The sequence below is a fragment of the Pleuronectes platessa genome, chromosome 23 (genome assembly GCF_947347685.1).
Source record: "Pleuronectes platessa chromosome 23, fPlePla1.1, whole genome shotgun sequence".
NCBI lineage: Eukaryota > Metazoa > Chordata > Actinopteri > Pleuronectiformes > Pleuronectidae > Pleuronectes > Pleuronectes platessa.
In genome coordinates, this window is record NC_070648.1 from 15,222,464 (window position 1) to 15,235,824 (window position 13,361).

Sequence of the window (13,361 nt, forward strand, 5' to 3'; positions counted from 1 at the left end):
CCTGCTGTTCATACCAGCCTCACCATGTGTAAAGTTCTCTGCACTGTAAATACATGAAAAAAACTAAAGTGGTTATAAGATGCCAAATTTTTCTTTGACTTTGTGCAATTTAATTTATCATTTATTGAATCGTCTCTATATTATTGATGATGCATTATTCATAACCATAGGTAGTTTCATGTTAGAGAAGCATCGCATTTGTGAGTATTGAGGATCAAAAGGCTTTCCTGCATGAGTAGTACATGGATGAAGAGTTGTGTACCAGAGATGAGCTCTGGAAATCATTCCCATGTTTTCTTTGTATGATTGTTATGTAGAGAAATATGCTGAAAAAAAAATCTGTTTGAGCACAAGGCTGCGGAAGTCAGTTCTGCTTTGAGGAGCTGCCTGCACAGCCACAACACTGTAAATAGCTGGAAGTGACCAAGCTAATTTACCTTCTGAGAATGTAATTCTGACTTGTTTACCAGTTCAAAGGGAATGTTTCAATGCCTTTTAAGTAATAAACCTTTTCTACCTTTGGGTTGGTTCATCGATATATTTTTTTCCGCGTATCAGGTCAAACATGCCTTCGTCTTGGCCATATTCAACTGATTGGACGTCAAATGGGACAGAACTTATTTGGTCCCAACTCACTTCTCACACAACAGTGTCCAACAGTGTGGAACAGTGAGATCTGACAGTGCACACTAAAGATCAAAAGATGAATACAAGACAAAATCTCAGAATTGCAGCTTTTATTTCCTGGTATTTGGGAAACAGTAAAATAGAGTACTTGTTTGAATGTACTATTCCTTTTATCTATATATTCAGTTTTTACAGTAAGTGGTTATATATGTGTTATACATTTTATTTATATTTCATAATTACTTACAGTAACTGTATGTTCATATCTACATTGCTGACCAACCTATGTTAACGGTTCTCTTATGGCGGATTTTATGTTGTCACTTTTCATGTTAGATTTTCCACTTAAGCCTGTGAGGAACCATATTTTGCCATATTACTTGAATAAGGATCAATGACAACAAAAAACCTTAAATAAACCCCTGTGACCCCAACAATGAGCCCTAAGTCGGGAACAATGGAGAAGAACAGTTTTGTTTTAATTTATTTATTTCATTCCTGAATCTCAGCAGCAGATCAGGAGTCCTCCTCAGGTTCTGCAGCTTTGCCTGTTTAACCCAACCAGGGCCTCCCACGAGTTCAGTTCTTAACCAGCCTGAACTAATATCTCTTAATCAGCCATTGACAGTGTGTCAGGATTTATTTTGCCAGTTTGACGGCTGTTCACTGTTTCATCCCCTGGCTCCTCCTTGGTTCCTCTTCAACTATATTTTGCGGTTCTTCTTCATGCGGAGACTCTTCTTTCAGGGTCTCTGCTTCAGGCCCGTGGGAGTGACCCGACTCTGTGGCGGCTGCCCCCTGCAGCTCACGGGGCCCGGCGTCAAGACGAAACAGAGTGGGGACCTTACCCAGTATGGGGTTGTTCTGCTGGAGGCCAGAGATCCACTGGTTCAGGGTGGCCTGGTCTCCCTGACTGGTCATGCACATGGCGAAGACTGGGCCCTCATCCACTGGAGACACATAACACATACAAGGGCTGAGTTACACAGAGAAAACAATGGTTACTTTAAAACAAGAGTACCACAAGGAAGGCTGTAAATATCGTACAGTCTTCTACATCGAAGCTCTCTTGGTCTCCGTAGTCACGCTCCAAATCCAGGTCTAACTGCAGAGGGTAGTCCAGACATCGCTCTGGATCATAGGGCTCCTCGACCTGAGGAGAGAAACAAAGTTACAACTCAGTGACTGAAAAATAACCACTGCAGACTTCAGTGTACTAAACATTAGTCACATAGTTATAAAAGGGAAAGGAAGTAAACGATCAGGGCATCTTTTTTAAGAGGAAAGGGCACACGAGGTGACCGCCCCCTGGCTGTTATCAAATCCATCATGGTCTCCAGCTACTGAGGCAAATGTAGCTGTTGAATTTAGTGAGCTACAGCCATTTAACATCTATTCATTAAGCTGGTCAAACAACATTCCACAGTCTTTACTGTTTAGACTGAGCTTAAAAAAAAGGTCTTTATTGATCATATTGAACCATTTTTATTACCTACACATTTTGTTTAATGGTGTTCCTTGACTTTAAACATGTGTGAGACTCTGTAATACTAGTAGGATTTTAAATTTTTAAGTGTTTTCCCACAAAATTTGTCATTATATGCAATTACAAAGAATATACTCCTTTTTCTTATTTAGTTGATTTTACTGTTACACAGTCGCATGGATTCAGGCGAAAATATATTGTTCTATTCCCTCAAAGATGATAAAATAATTGATAAAATATATATAAAATGTGTTGCTATTTAACACTGACTTCATTCAACAGTAGGTGCAATAATATTTCTACTGTTATTTACTTAAACATGGCTGCCAGCAGGGTTTCCCCACCTTTTCATCAGGCGGTATGGGGTCAGCTCTGAGGATGTAGTAGTGCACACAGGTCTTTCTCAGCCACAGAGGGAAGGGGCCCTCCACAAACACAGGCCTGTTCGGGTTATGCTTGGCCAGCAGCTCCATTTGACTGGGGCTCTGGGTCCCTGGTGACAGAGCAGGAAGGTGAGGGAAAAATGGAAGTGAGACACAATCCAGGTCCAGTATATATGGATTTGAAACCACCACTGTATTCGTTTAAACATGAATTCATTACTTTTCATGGCTAAGATGAAGAAAAAGCAGTTTCCTGGTTCGTTAATGTTGTTCTGTGGTTTCCAGTTGACCTTAAATCATCCACTGCCATTATATGTCAAAGAATACATATATTATAAAATATACAGTGCCTTGCATAAGTATTCACCCCCTTTGGACTTTTCTACATTTTGTCATGGTATAACCACAGATTAAAATTTATTTCATTGTGAGTTTATGTAATGGACCAACACAAAATAGTGCATCATTTGGAAGTGGGGGGAAATATTACATGGATTTCACAATTATTTACAAATACAAATCTGAAAAGTGTTGAGTGCATATGTATTCACCCCCTTTACTGTGAAACCCCTAACAAAGATCTGGTGCGACCAATTGCATTCACAAGTCACATTTGCAAGTCACATAATTAGTAAATAGGGTCCACCTGTCTGCAATTTAATCTCAGTATAAATACACCTGTTCTGTGACGGACTCAGAGTTTGTTGGAGATCATTACTGAACAAACAGCATCATGAAGACCAAGGAGCTCACCAAACAGGTCAGGGATAAAGTTGTGGAGAAATATGAAGCAGGGTTAGGTTATAAAAAAATATCCAGAGCTTTGAACATCTCTCTGAGCACCATCAAATCCATCATAAGAAAATGGAACGAATATGGCACAACCGCAAACCTACCAAGAGGAGGCCGTCCACCCAAACTGAAGAGTCGGACAAGGAGAAAATTAATCAGAGAAGCAACCAGGAGGCCCATGGTTACTCTGGAGGAGTTGCAGAGATCCACAGCTGAGGTGGGAGAATCTGTCCACAGGACAACTATTAGTCGTCTACTCCACAAATCTGGCCTTTATGGAAGAGTGGCAAGAAGAAAGCCATTGTTGAAAGGGATCCATAAAAAATCCCGTTTGGAGTTTGCCAGAAGCCATGTGGGAGACACAGCAAACATGTGGAAGAAGGTGCTCTGGTCAGATGAGACCAAAATTGAACTTTTTGGCCTCAATGCAAAACGCTATGTGTGGCGAAAACCCAACACTGCCCATCACCCTGAGCACACCATCCCAACAGTGAAACATGGTGGTGGTAGCATCATGCTGTGGGGATGCTTCTCTTCAGCAGGTACAGGGAAACTGGTCAGAATAGAGGGAAAGATGGATGGAGCCAAATACAGGGAAATCCTTGAAGAAAATCTGATGCAGTGTGCAAAAGACTTGAGACTGGGGCGGAGGTTCATCTTCCAGCAGGACAATGACCCTAAACATACAGCCAGAGCTACAAAGGAATGGTTTGGATTAAAGAATGTTAATGTCTTAAAATGGCCCAGTCAAAGCCCAGACCTCAATCCAATAGAGAATCTATGGCAAGACTTGAAGATTGCGGTTCACAGACGGTCTCCATCCAATCTGACTGAGCTTCATCTTTTTTGCCAAGAAGAATGGACAAACCTTTCCATCTCTAGATGTGCAAAGCTGGTAGAGACATACCCCAAAAGACTTGCAGCTGTAATTGCAGCGAAAGGGGGTTCTACCAAGTATTGACACAGGGGGGTGAATACTTATGCACCCAACAGATGTCAACTTTTTTGTTCTCATTATTGTTTGTGTCGCAATAAAATTTATTTTGCACCTCCAAAGTACTATGCATGTTTTGTTGATCAAACGGGAAAAAGTTTATTTAAGTCTATTTGAATTCCAGTTAGTAACAGTACATAATGGAAAAAAGTCCAAGGGGGGTGAATACTTATGCAAGGCACTGTATGTTGAGATATTATATCAGATTTAATGAAGATTGGGAATCTCCTGAATCCAAATGATCGAGTTGTTTCCATACCTACGATATGTGGAAGTGTTATCTCTTCTCCGCTCACTGTAACATCTGTGCAGGGCAGCTGGTGGGAAGAGCAAAGCAACCGACAGGATTATATTTTGCAAAGACGATTTGATGGACGACAATGAAATAAATAAATTATAAGTGGTGGCTTTTGTCTGGTGATGAACAAAATATCCTGAACAGAAATTGAAGTATTAAACTGTTTCTGCTCCCAAAGCAGAGAGAAGAGAAGTCATGTGATGAGGTCAATCTGAAATCTTCATTCATAGTCATGATAAATTCGCCCTTCATTGATTAATGTTGTTTTTAAAACCGGAGTGGCCAAAGAAAGTCTCGAGCAGAGAATCATTCCACTCATCTATAAAATGATCTGCTACTCTTTATTATTTCACACTTAATTGTAAACTCATTTGTCCCCTTCAGGATCTTGTAGATGACTCTGGTTTTTCCAGCAATCTAATTGGTCAGTAGCTGGGCCGTAGAGAGTACAACCAGTAGCAAACTATTATATTAGAAAAAAACAGGAAGAACAAACACATTTACATTTGACTAAAATAAACACAGTTACAGCTGTGCAATGCAATGAGATATGTAGACAAGTCAGATGCTAAATGAAAACTAGGGCTACGTTGTAGCACTAACGGGCCCTAGCATAGGCAATTTCAAGTCTGTTGCGGTCGGTGGAGAGAGAGCGATCGATGACCAAGCGCACGTCTCCGCGTTGCGTGCGTTTTGCGCTCTGTGGCAAGGATAAACGCTTCACTTCCTGTATCCAGCAGGTGGCGCTGTGATTGTAAGTCATGATGTCTTTGTAGATGTCATCAGGTCGCGACTCTAGTCTTACATGTCTAGTTTGGACTCGATTGGACCAAATATGTCTGAGATACAGAAGCTCGTGTTTTGATGGCGTGTAATCAAACTTTGACGCCAGGCGACGGTCACACCGTGTGAAGAAATAAAATATACCCAGTCAGTTTATATCTCCATCTTTTTCAGGGGACATTTCAAGAAGTTGAAGTTGATATCATGGAAGCCCTACGACAAGATCATCAGAGTAACATTTTAGAAAATGGCCAAAATGGCCACCAAATCTAAAATGGCGGGCTTCCTTATTTGTCTAGCATATCTATACAAGAGACCTATTTCTTTGTCATGAAAAGACACATGTCCCTATCGATTTTCGTAGATGTAGGCCAATCGACACAACCAGGTCCTATAATACAAACAACAGTCCTTTGCTGTTAGCTACTTAAATTACACCTCTAAATTCTAGGTCAAAGCCAATTGACTTGCATATAAAGGAGAAACACAATCTAAGCAGAATCAGATTAACTATTAGTAGGAATCTTCACAACGACAAAGTAGACCAGCACTTCAAGGCAAAAAAAATCAGAAGTGTGTAAAAGTCAAAAATTGTCTCTTTGAATATATCTAAAGTTAGGATGGGACTGTGTCAGTCACGCAGAAAAATGCAATCTGATGATGCTGCCCAACATAAGGGGTACAGCGTCAACAAGGCCCTCCACCGAGCCTACCTGGACACAAGGAGGAAGAACCAGGAGCTCGCTGTTGAGAACGCCGCTCTAAAGGAGGAGGCGAGTGAAAAGGCTAAAGTGAGGAGCCAGGCAGCAGAACAATCGTTTCTGGCTGAAGATAACATTGGTCTGAGAGAGCAGGAGAAATCAGCTCTGGCTGCAGAAAACACAGCTCTGGCCGCAGAAAACACAGCTCTGGAGCAGCAGGCGGCACAAAAGGCTGCTCTGGCTGCAGAAAACTCTATTCTTAAGAAGCTGACTGCTAAGAATGCAGTTATACAGAAGCATGAGGCAGAGATAGCTGATCTGAAAAAGCAGGCTGCAGAAAGCACTGCTCTAGCTGCAGTAAACGTTGCTCTCAAGAGGCAGCTGACTGCTGAGTACAAAAAACTGCAGGAGCACACGATCTCTACTACCTTACAGCTCGTTCGGGCCAGAGAGGACTGTGTCGACATGATGATGTTTGTTAACACAGCAAGAGCCAGAGAGGAAGAGTTTGAGAAGGAGCTTAAAGTTATGAAGACGACGATGAAAGAGAAAGTGGAAGAAAATATCTCCCTGACCACTGATCTTCATCTCCAGCACTTGGAGAACCAGAAAGTCCAAAATGACTGGAAGGTGAAATTTGCAGCTCTGCAGGAGAACTACGAGGAGAAGCTGAGGTGCAGTGTCCTGGAAGAGGAGGCCAGCTTCCAGCAGAGAGAGTATCTTGAAAACAAGCTCAGGAAGACAGAGAAGTGGTTTTTCAATGAGGCGAAGGAAGCACAGAGCCTGCTACTGAAGAACATTCAGCGTCAGGTACATTACATCAGATCATTTAAGATCTTAATGATATGGATTGTACGTTTCTTTCACGTTTAGACTTTGACGAAGATAATGTTGACACTTATGTTTTGTCTCTGTCTTTTCAGAATCTCACCTTTGAGACCGACAATGTGAAGGTCAAAAATGAGAAAGAGGAGAAGAAAGAGCAATTGGAGAGAGAGAAGAAGGAGAAGGAGAAGGAGAAGGAGGAGGGGGGAAGTAAGGGGAGGAGCAAGTGGTCTTCCTGGTTTCTGAAGAGAGACAAGGAGAAGAAAGAAACGAATAAGCAGGAAAAGAAAGTGCAAATGGAGAGAGAGAAGAAGGAGAAGCAGGAGAGCAAAGAACTGAAAAAGAGAGAGAAGAAGGAGAAGGAGAAGGAGGAGAGGAGAAGTAAGGGGAGGAGCAAGTGGTTCCCCTGTTTTCTCCTATAAATCCGGAACTAGATCTGTAGATATATTCTTTCATCCACAAAAGGAAAGTTTCATCTGGAGCCAGAAGCGTCACATCTGAGCAATAGAAATCAGAAAAGCAGAGGGGGATGTTTAACTTTTTTTCTACAGTCTCTGCCGTTATTCAAAACCCAGCAGGTGCAGGATATTATTTTCCGAGGCTACAGTGGGAAGAGAAATTGTTCTGTCTGCTGTGTCTGTGATAGCTTTCTTCCTCCAAGATTGCTGAATGTCCGTGGGAATGGGGATGAAAAGAGGGAAACAAACACTTGCTCTGTGATTGAGGGAGAACAATAAAACATGTTTACTACGGACGACACCGTGTGACGAAAAATTGATCTTTTAATAACTTTGTATCTCCATCTTGTTGTGATGACACTCATCTCAATTTGAAGTTGATCTGATGAAAGCCCTGGTACAAGTACCTCAAAGTAAAAATGTGGAATATGGCAAAAATGGCCACTTAATGCAAAATAGCAGGCTTCTTGTTGCGTCTTTCATATTGCAGCTAAGACTTTTTTGTTTGTCTGGTCATGATACACCTGTGTATCAATTTTCTATAAAATTTCTCCAGAATACGTTAATGTTCACCACTTTCCAACTTTCTTTAGCATGTCAAATCCCTCAAAAGGCAATTAATTTGCCTGAATAATAATCCTTACAATTTCAATATGGCCTCACCCTGTCAGTGCTCGGGCCCTAATGAGTCAAAAACCATTGAAAAAAACTAAACTGAAGGAGAAGACATTGTTATTAGCGTGTAAAATGCTAATTGCATACAGTGTTTTTGCTGAACTTTTCTTCATCGACCACAGTGAACAGGTAACAAGCTCACAAAAGTTAATCATTCCCCTGATGAGAATGTATATCTCATAAATAGTAGACAAAAGGATTTTGTCAGTCTCTGAAGACCCTGTCCTCCTCCGAGTTCAGATTGAATGAGTGTCTTTGTTGTAACTTAGATAATCAATGTATACAAATGTAGATACAGATTATTCCAAAGGGATCACTTACTGTTTCTTTCAAGTCTTTATTCTAAGCTAGGTTAACCACATCCTGAACCCAGTTTTTTATTTAACACACAGACATCAAAGTCAGCACAGTTGTACCTGGTAGACGATAACTTTTGCATCCAGGTCGTTAGCGATGCGAGTCAGACTGAAGCGAGCCAGGTCCACCGGGTCCTCCGGCAGCTGCTGGGGGACGGGAAAGGGGTTTATGTGCTTGAACTTGGGGAACCAGTACATGATGCGTTGATACTTTCTCATGGGGTGGGTCTTCTCTCCAAAAATCTGAACCAGCAGGACTTTGGTCTCCATGTTGGGCATAATACCTGAAATGTGACAATTTAAAAGGAAGTCATACACAAGAAACTGCAAACATATACATGAAACATGTATATACAATATACAGTTTAAAGAAACTGTCTAAATTTCCAAAGAATTCCAGGAATAGGCTCAGGAGAGTGTATCTTGTAACACCAACCATAGTTCTCCATCTGCTCCAGTAGCTGCACTCCACACTCCTGCTGTCGGGGATAGTGGTTGAACATGCGCTGGATATAGTTTCTGGGCACAAACACCTCTTTGGGAAAAACATCCAAAAGCTTGTTGTAGACGGCGAGGTCTCGCTCCACGCCGAACTCCGGCATCTTCTTCAGGGCGGCGTAGATAAACTCCACATGGCCCCGCCGTCTTATGTCCCTCTTGATGAAGATGTCCATCACCTTGTTAAACATGGCTTTGGTTCTGGCATCTTTCGCCACTCGCTCGAACAGATCATCGTTGGTGATCAGAGACTTTACCCTCTTCTCATTGTGCACAGGTTCCGGCTGACTCTTGGCACAGGCTGGGCTGGCGTGGAAATGTCTCAAAACCTACGAGAGAAGTTTTTAATCTATTTACATATATGAAACTGGAACACACCAACAACTGTGTAGTGCAACAAACACCTGCAGTGAACTGGGATGGACATGGGACAAAATCTGAGATGATATTTACGCAAAAAAGGACAGAAATATATAAGTGGAAATGTCACCGAGCAAGTAACAAAAAATGTCCAAATGTGAAATTAGAGGTTAATCATTAGATGCATTAGTTTGTCAAACAAAAACATACACCTGCTTAATAAAACACAAACAAGGAACATTCATTGAAAATGTTAACAATTAACAGCAATTGATAAACTATCAGATTTCTTTTAAACCCCTGAATGCTGATTTTGAGTCTGGCCTCAGAAATCTAATATTGCTTATCCCAATAACGTTTGGCTCTATCACAGAAAACATCAAGATCCTCTCTCAAATGCTACAGGGTTAGAAAATTAAAAAAGCGAATTGTAGCTATTGAAGATATAATAAAATTATTAGGAATTGGAATCTGAATTAAAAAAAAAATTAAGTTTGCTTCTGAAAGGGACATCTGACAGTGTGAATATAAATCCAGTCCCCTTCAGATAGAATGAAAACAGGATCTCTATGTGTCTCAGAAAGGTGTGGCTTGGGACCATTTTCCCACCATCTGACATTCTGACACACTGCTTAGACAGATAATAAATTCCAATCAGTCACCAACAAAATGTAACAATATGAATGTCCTCCTGGAGACTGAATGGAAATATGCACCATTATCCCTGTTTTTCAATGACGGTTCCTCTCAATGAAGACCTGGAATTTCACTCCACCTTCCAGTGTGGCCATTCACTATCACTATAAACTGAATTACATTTGACATGGCCATGGAAACTAGTTCTGGGAGAGAAAAAACTGCCCTTAAAGAAGTTAAATCCAAATCTATTATTTTCCTATACTCCACAATCCCATGTGAAGATTGGGACTAACAATGTGACTGTGTCTCTAACTCCCCTATTCTCTCTGTGTCTCGCAACTCCGAGTCAATGGTTCCTTCTCTTTTCAGCGATGGATGATTTTTCCACATTTATTGCTCTAGCGAGTACTTGACGAAACCGGGTGATGTGTGAGATTGAGTCAAGATTAACTGCAGAGTGTGTGCTCCAAGTGACATGGTGAAGGTCCATGTCACCTGGAGCAACACTGGGGCTCACCAACAGGTTTTCTTCAACACAGAGCAAGAGTAAGAGACATTGGCTTTGGACAGCCACACCTGCAGCACTTGTTAGTGGGACACATTCCTTGTTGGTCTGCGAATGGGAATTCCTTGTCATTAAATACAAGGTTTGAATTCAGTGAAATAGGATTAATAAAGACCAGACTCCTGAGTCATCCTTGTGTAGAGAGCTGCCTTTACTTATAATGCCAGATTTATGAGGTGAGCAGCATTGTGACCGGAGTCCGGGTGCAGAAGGAAAAGCTGACCTGGTGCTGGCTCTGGTGGAGCACGCTGGGCTGACTGGACGCGGCTGACTGCAGCAGAGCACCACACTGGGCAGCAGACCTGGATGACTGGCCCACCAGTCTGAGGCACCGCAGCTGCAGCAGGCAGCGGACACACTTCATGGCTGAACCATCACACTGACCTTCAGGGAGCAGAGCAGCACAGAGACAATGAACAAGACGTGTGCAGCGTTCATAGACTGTAAATACACTGACAACACCCAGCACAGAGAATAGACCAGCTGTATCTGATGTTTACCAATGAAAATATACAAACCGAACAGAAGACTAGCTCTAATTAGCTCATAAACGTGTCTCAGTTAACTTCTGTCACCCACACATAGTTGTCAGGAAAGGAGGAAACATAAAACAGGTCATTTTTTGAATGAAGTTCCACATGTGACATGTCAGAGTTATTGTGTAGAGTCAGGCACCGTTTTATAACGAACCAGTATTCTGTAATACATGATTCATGTACTTACATATGTATATATGTATTGATCCTTTACTGAGTACCAAGCAGTAGAATTGATGAGTGAAGAAAGGAATTGGTCTCCTTCAGGAAGATCTCTCAGTGGACGCCGCCATGTTGGAATCCGTTAAGACTTCCTGGTTCTTCACACATTCTCTTCCCCCAAACAACAGACACAATTGCGCAGATGTGGTTCCGCTATTACCGTCGTAATATGTTATTGAGTTGTTGTATCCGCATAGAGCAGGGGTCAGCAACTTGCGGCTCTTCAGCCCCTCTGCAGTGGCTCCCTGTACAGTGTTGTGCATTTTGCGCATATTTTTCATGAACGGAGCACTTAACGAATCAGTTTTCATATGATTAACGTGAGTGAACGTCACCTTCACGTTCATTTTTTAAATCATCATCGTATCAGGCCAGGGGCGGCTCCTGGTACAGACGATATAGGCGATTTCCTAGGGCGCAAAATGCCGAGAGGGCGGCACAAGAGACTGATTTACCATGACGTGACACATGCAATGTAAAACAATACAGTAACGTCACACCATCATCCTCTAACCCCGGGACGCACCGGAGCTGGAAAAAGCTATCACCGTGCATTTTATACAATAATTAATTAAATGTATGTTTACAACACACGCCCATGTTGTTTCTACATACAGCACACAAACACTTATTGGTCTGGGTACCATTGGATCGTCCATATTCCATTTGTAACTATAAAACCGTATTTCTGTTATTTGTTTAATAAACGAAATAATGTTTTGGGTGACAGAATCCAAAAACGGATTTATATTTTGTCATTTCTTTTATCATTTTTCTTTTGGGACTAAGGAATGAAGCTGCAGCTCCGGCAGAAATGAAAAACGGAAGTCAAGTGACAATTCCCAATTTTTTTTCTATAAATTCCTTTTTGCATTTCTCAATAAGAACAGAAAGTACAGTTATGCCTAGACCAGAAGACGAGGTGAAGTGTGGGGGGAAAGTATTTAAAAAAAAAAAAAAAGCCATGACGATAACGGGCAAACCTGCTTTTAAAGACAGATGTGGATATAGAAAGGCCTGGAGTGTAGTGTGTTCAGTGTTTAGTGCCATCCAGTGATGAAGTTGCATATTGCAGCTGAATACCCCTCTTGTTACCCTCCCCTTCCAGACATGAAAGAGAACCGGAGGTACCATATAATTGTCATATAAACTCAACTATAATACAACTGTAATAAAACATAAAGGACCCATTATAGAGTGAAGAAAACAACAATTTGTACAATTTAGATGATAACACACTTGTGAAAACATCACCAGGAATGTTTCATATTCAGTTTCACCCAATAGATCCCTTTCACCCTAATCTTGCACAATTGAACCTATAACTCAGGAAATGAAACTGACGGAGGAGCCACACAGAGGTGGGTGGTGCAGAACACAAGCACGCCGCGCGGGGGCGAAAAATGCCTTGTGAACAGTGACAGCCTGCTGATCGTGGCGCTGACAGCCGCTGAGTTCAAGCCTGGTAACTTTGTTGTTGTTGTTGTTGTTGTTGTAAAAGTTGTTGTACTTGTACACATTCTAACATCTGCTGAGTCGCTGTGCCTGAGAGAAAACACGTGATGGAGACAGTGAACACGTGCAACGTTTGACAATCACGTTGAATCTCTGCACAGTGACTTTACCGCGAAAAGGGTCAAGTTAGATGTATTGATTTCCGGAACACGTTTCGGTAAAATCAAACAGCTTGAATCTTTCTTTTTATATCCTGGTTTAAATGCATTTATTTCCGCATTAATTAGGACTCACATTTCGTCTTGATTTATGTGCGGTTTACGAATGTTTTCACAAATATATATATATATATATTTGTATATATATATAAATTTGTTCAATAAATAAATGTGTTGAATGAATTGTAATATCGGAACAAATATAGGGATGTGTCCACCTGCAGCTATTTAAATGTTGCTTTGTTTATAAATGTGTTGTGAAAGGGGGGGAGATTACATAAGGATATTCTTCTTTCTTTTTTTGTATTTTCATAAAAGACTTTGTGTTTGCATTCAAACTGTTTTGTTAGGTAGATGGATGAAATAAACTTTAACACACACACACACACACACACACACACACACACACACACACACACACACGCATACACACACACACGCGCGCACACACACCACGTGCTTTATTTAGGGGGAAGGGACCCACATTTCC

At 41.4% G+C, this 13,361-nt stretch overlaps 1 protein-coding gene across 2 annotated transcripts; it reads right to left on the reverse strand.

Moving 5' to 3' along the window:
• Window positions 1–722: 722 nt before the first annotated feature.
• Window positions 723–11,305, reverse strand: LOC128430492 (evolutionarily conserved signaling intermediate in Toll pathway, mitochondrial). 2 transcript variants are annotated; one of them, XM_053416576.1, is made up of 8 exons: window positions 11,198–11,305; window positions 10,664–10,824; window positions 8,815–9,205; window positions 8,439–8,662; window positions 4,542–4,599; window positions 2,458–2,606; window positions 1,675–1,780; window positions 723–1,577 (listed from the first exon to the last, which is right to left on the reverse strand). In XM_053416576.1, exons 2-8 carry the CDS (start codon window positions 10,802–10,804, stop codon window positions 1,291–1,293), a joined length of 1,356 nt encoding a protein of 451 aa, XP_053272551.1. In that variant the 5' UTR covers window positions 10,805–10,824; window positions 11,198–11,305; the 3' UTR covers window positions 723–1,290. The 2 variants fall into 2 exon arrangements, with proteins under 2 accessions (XP_053272551.1, XP_053272550.1); XM_053416575.1 differs by having other exon boundaries at window positions 11,164–11,297.
• Between the last annotated feature and the right edge of the window lie 2,056 nt (window positions 11,306–13,361).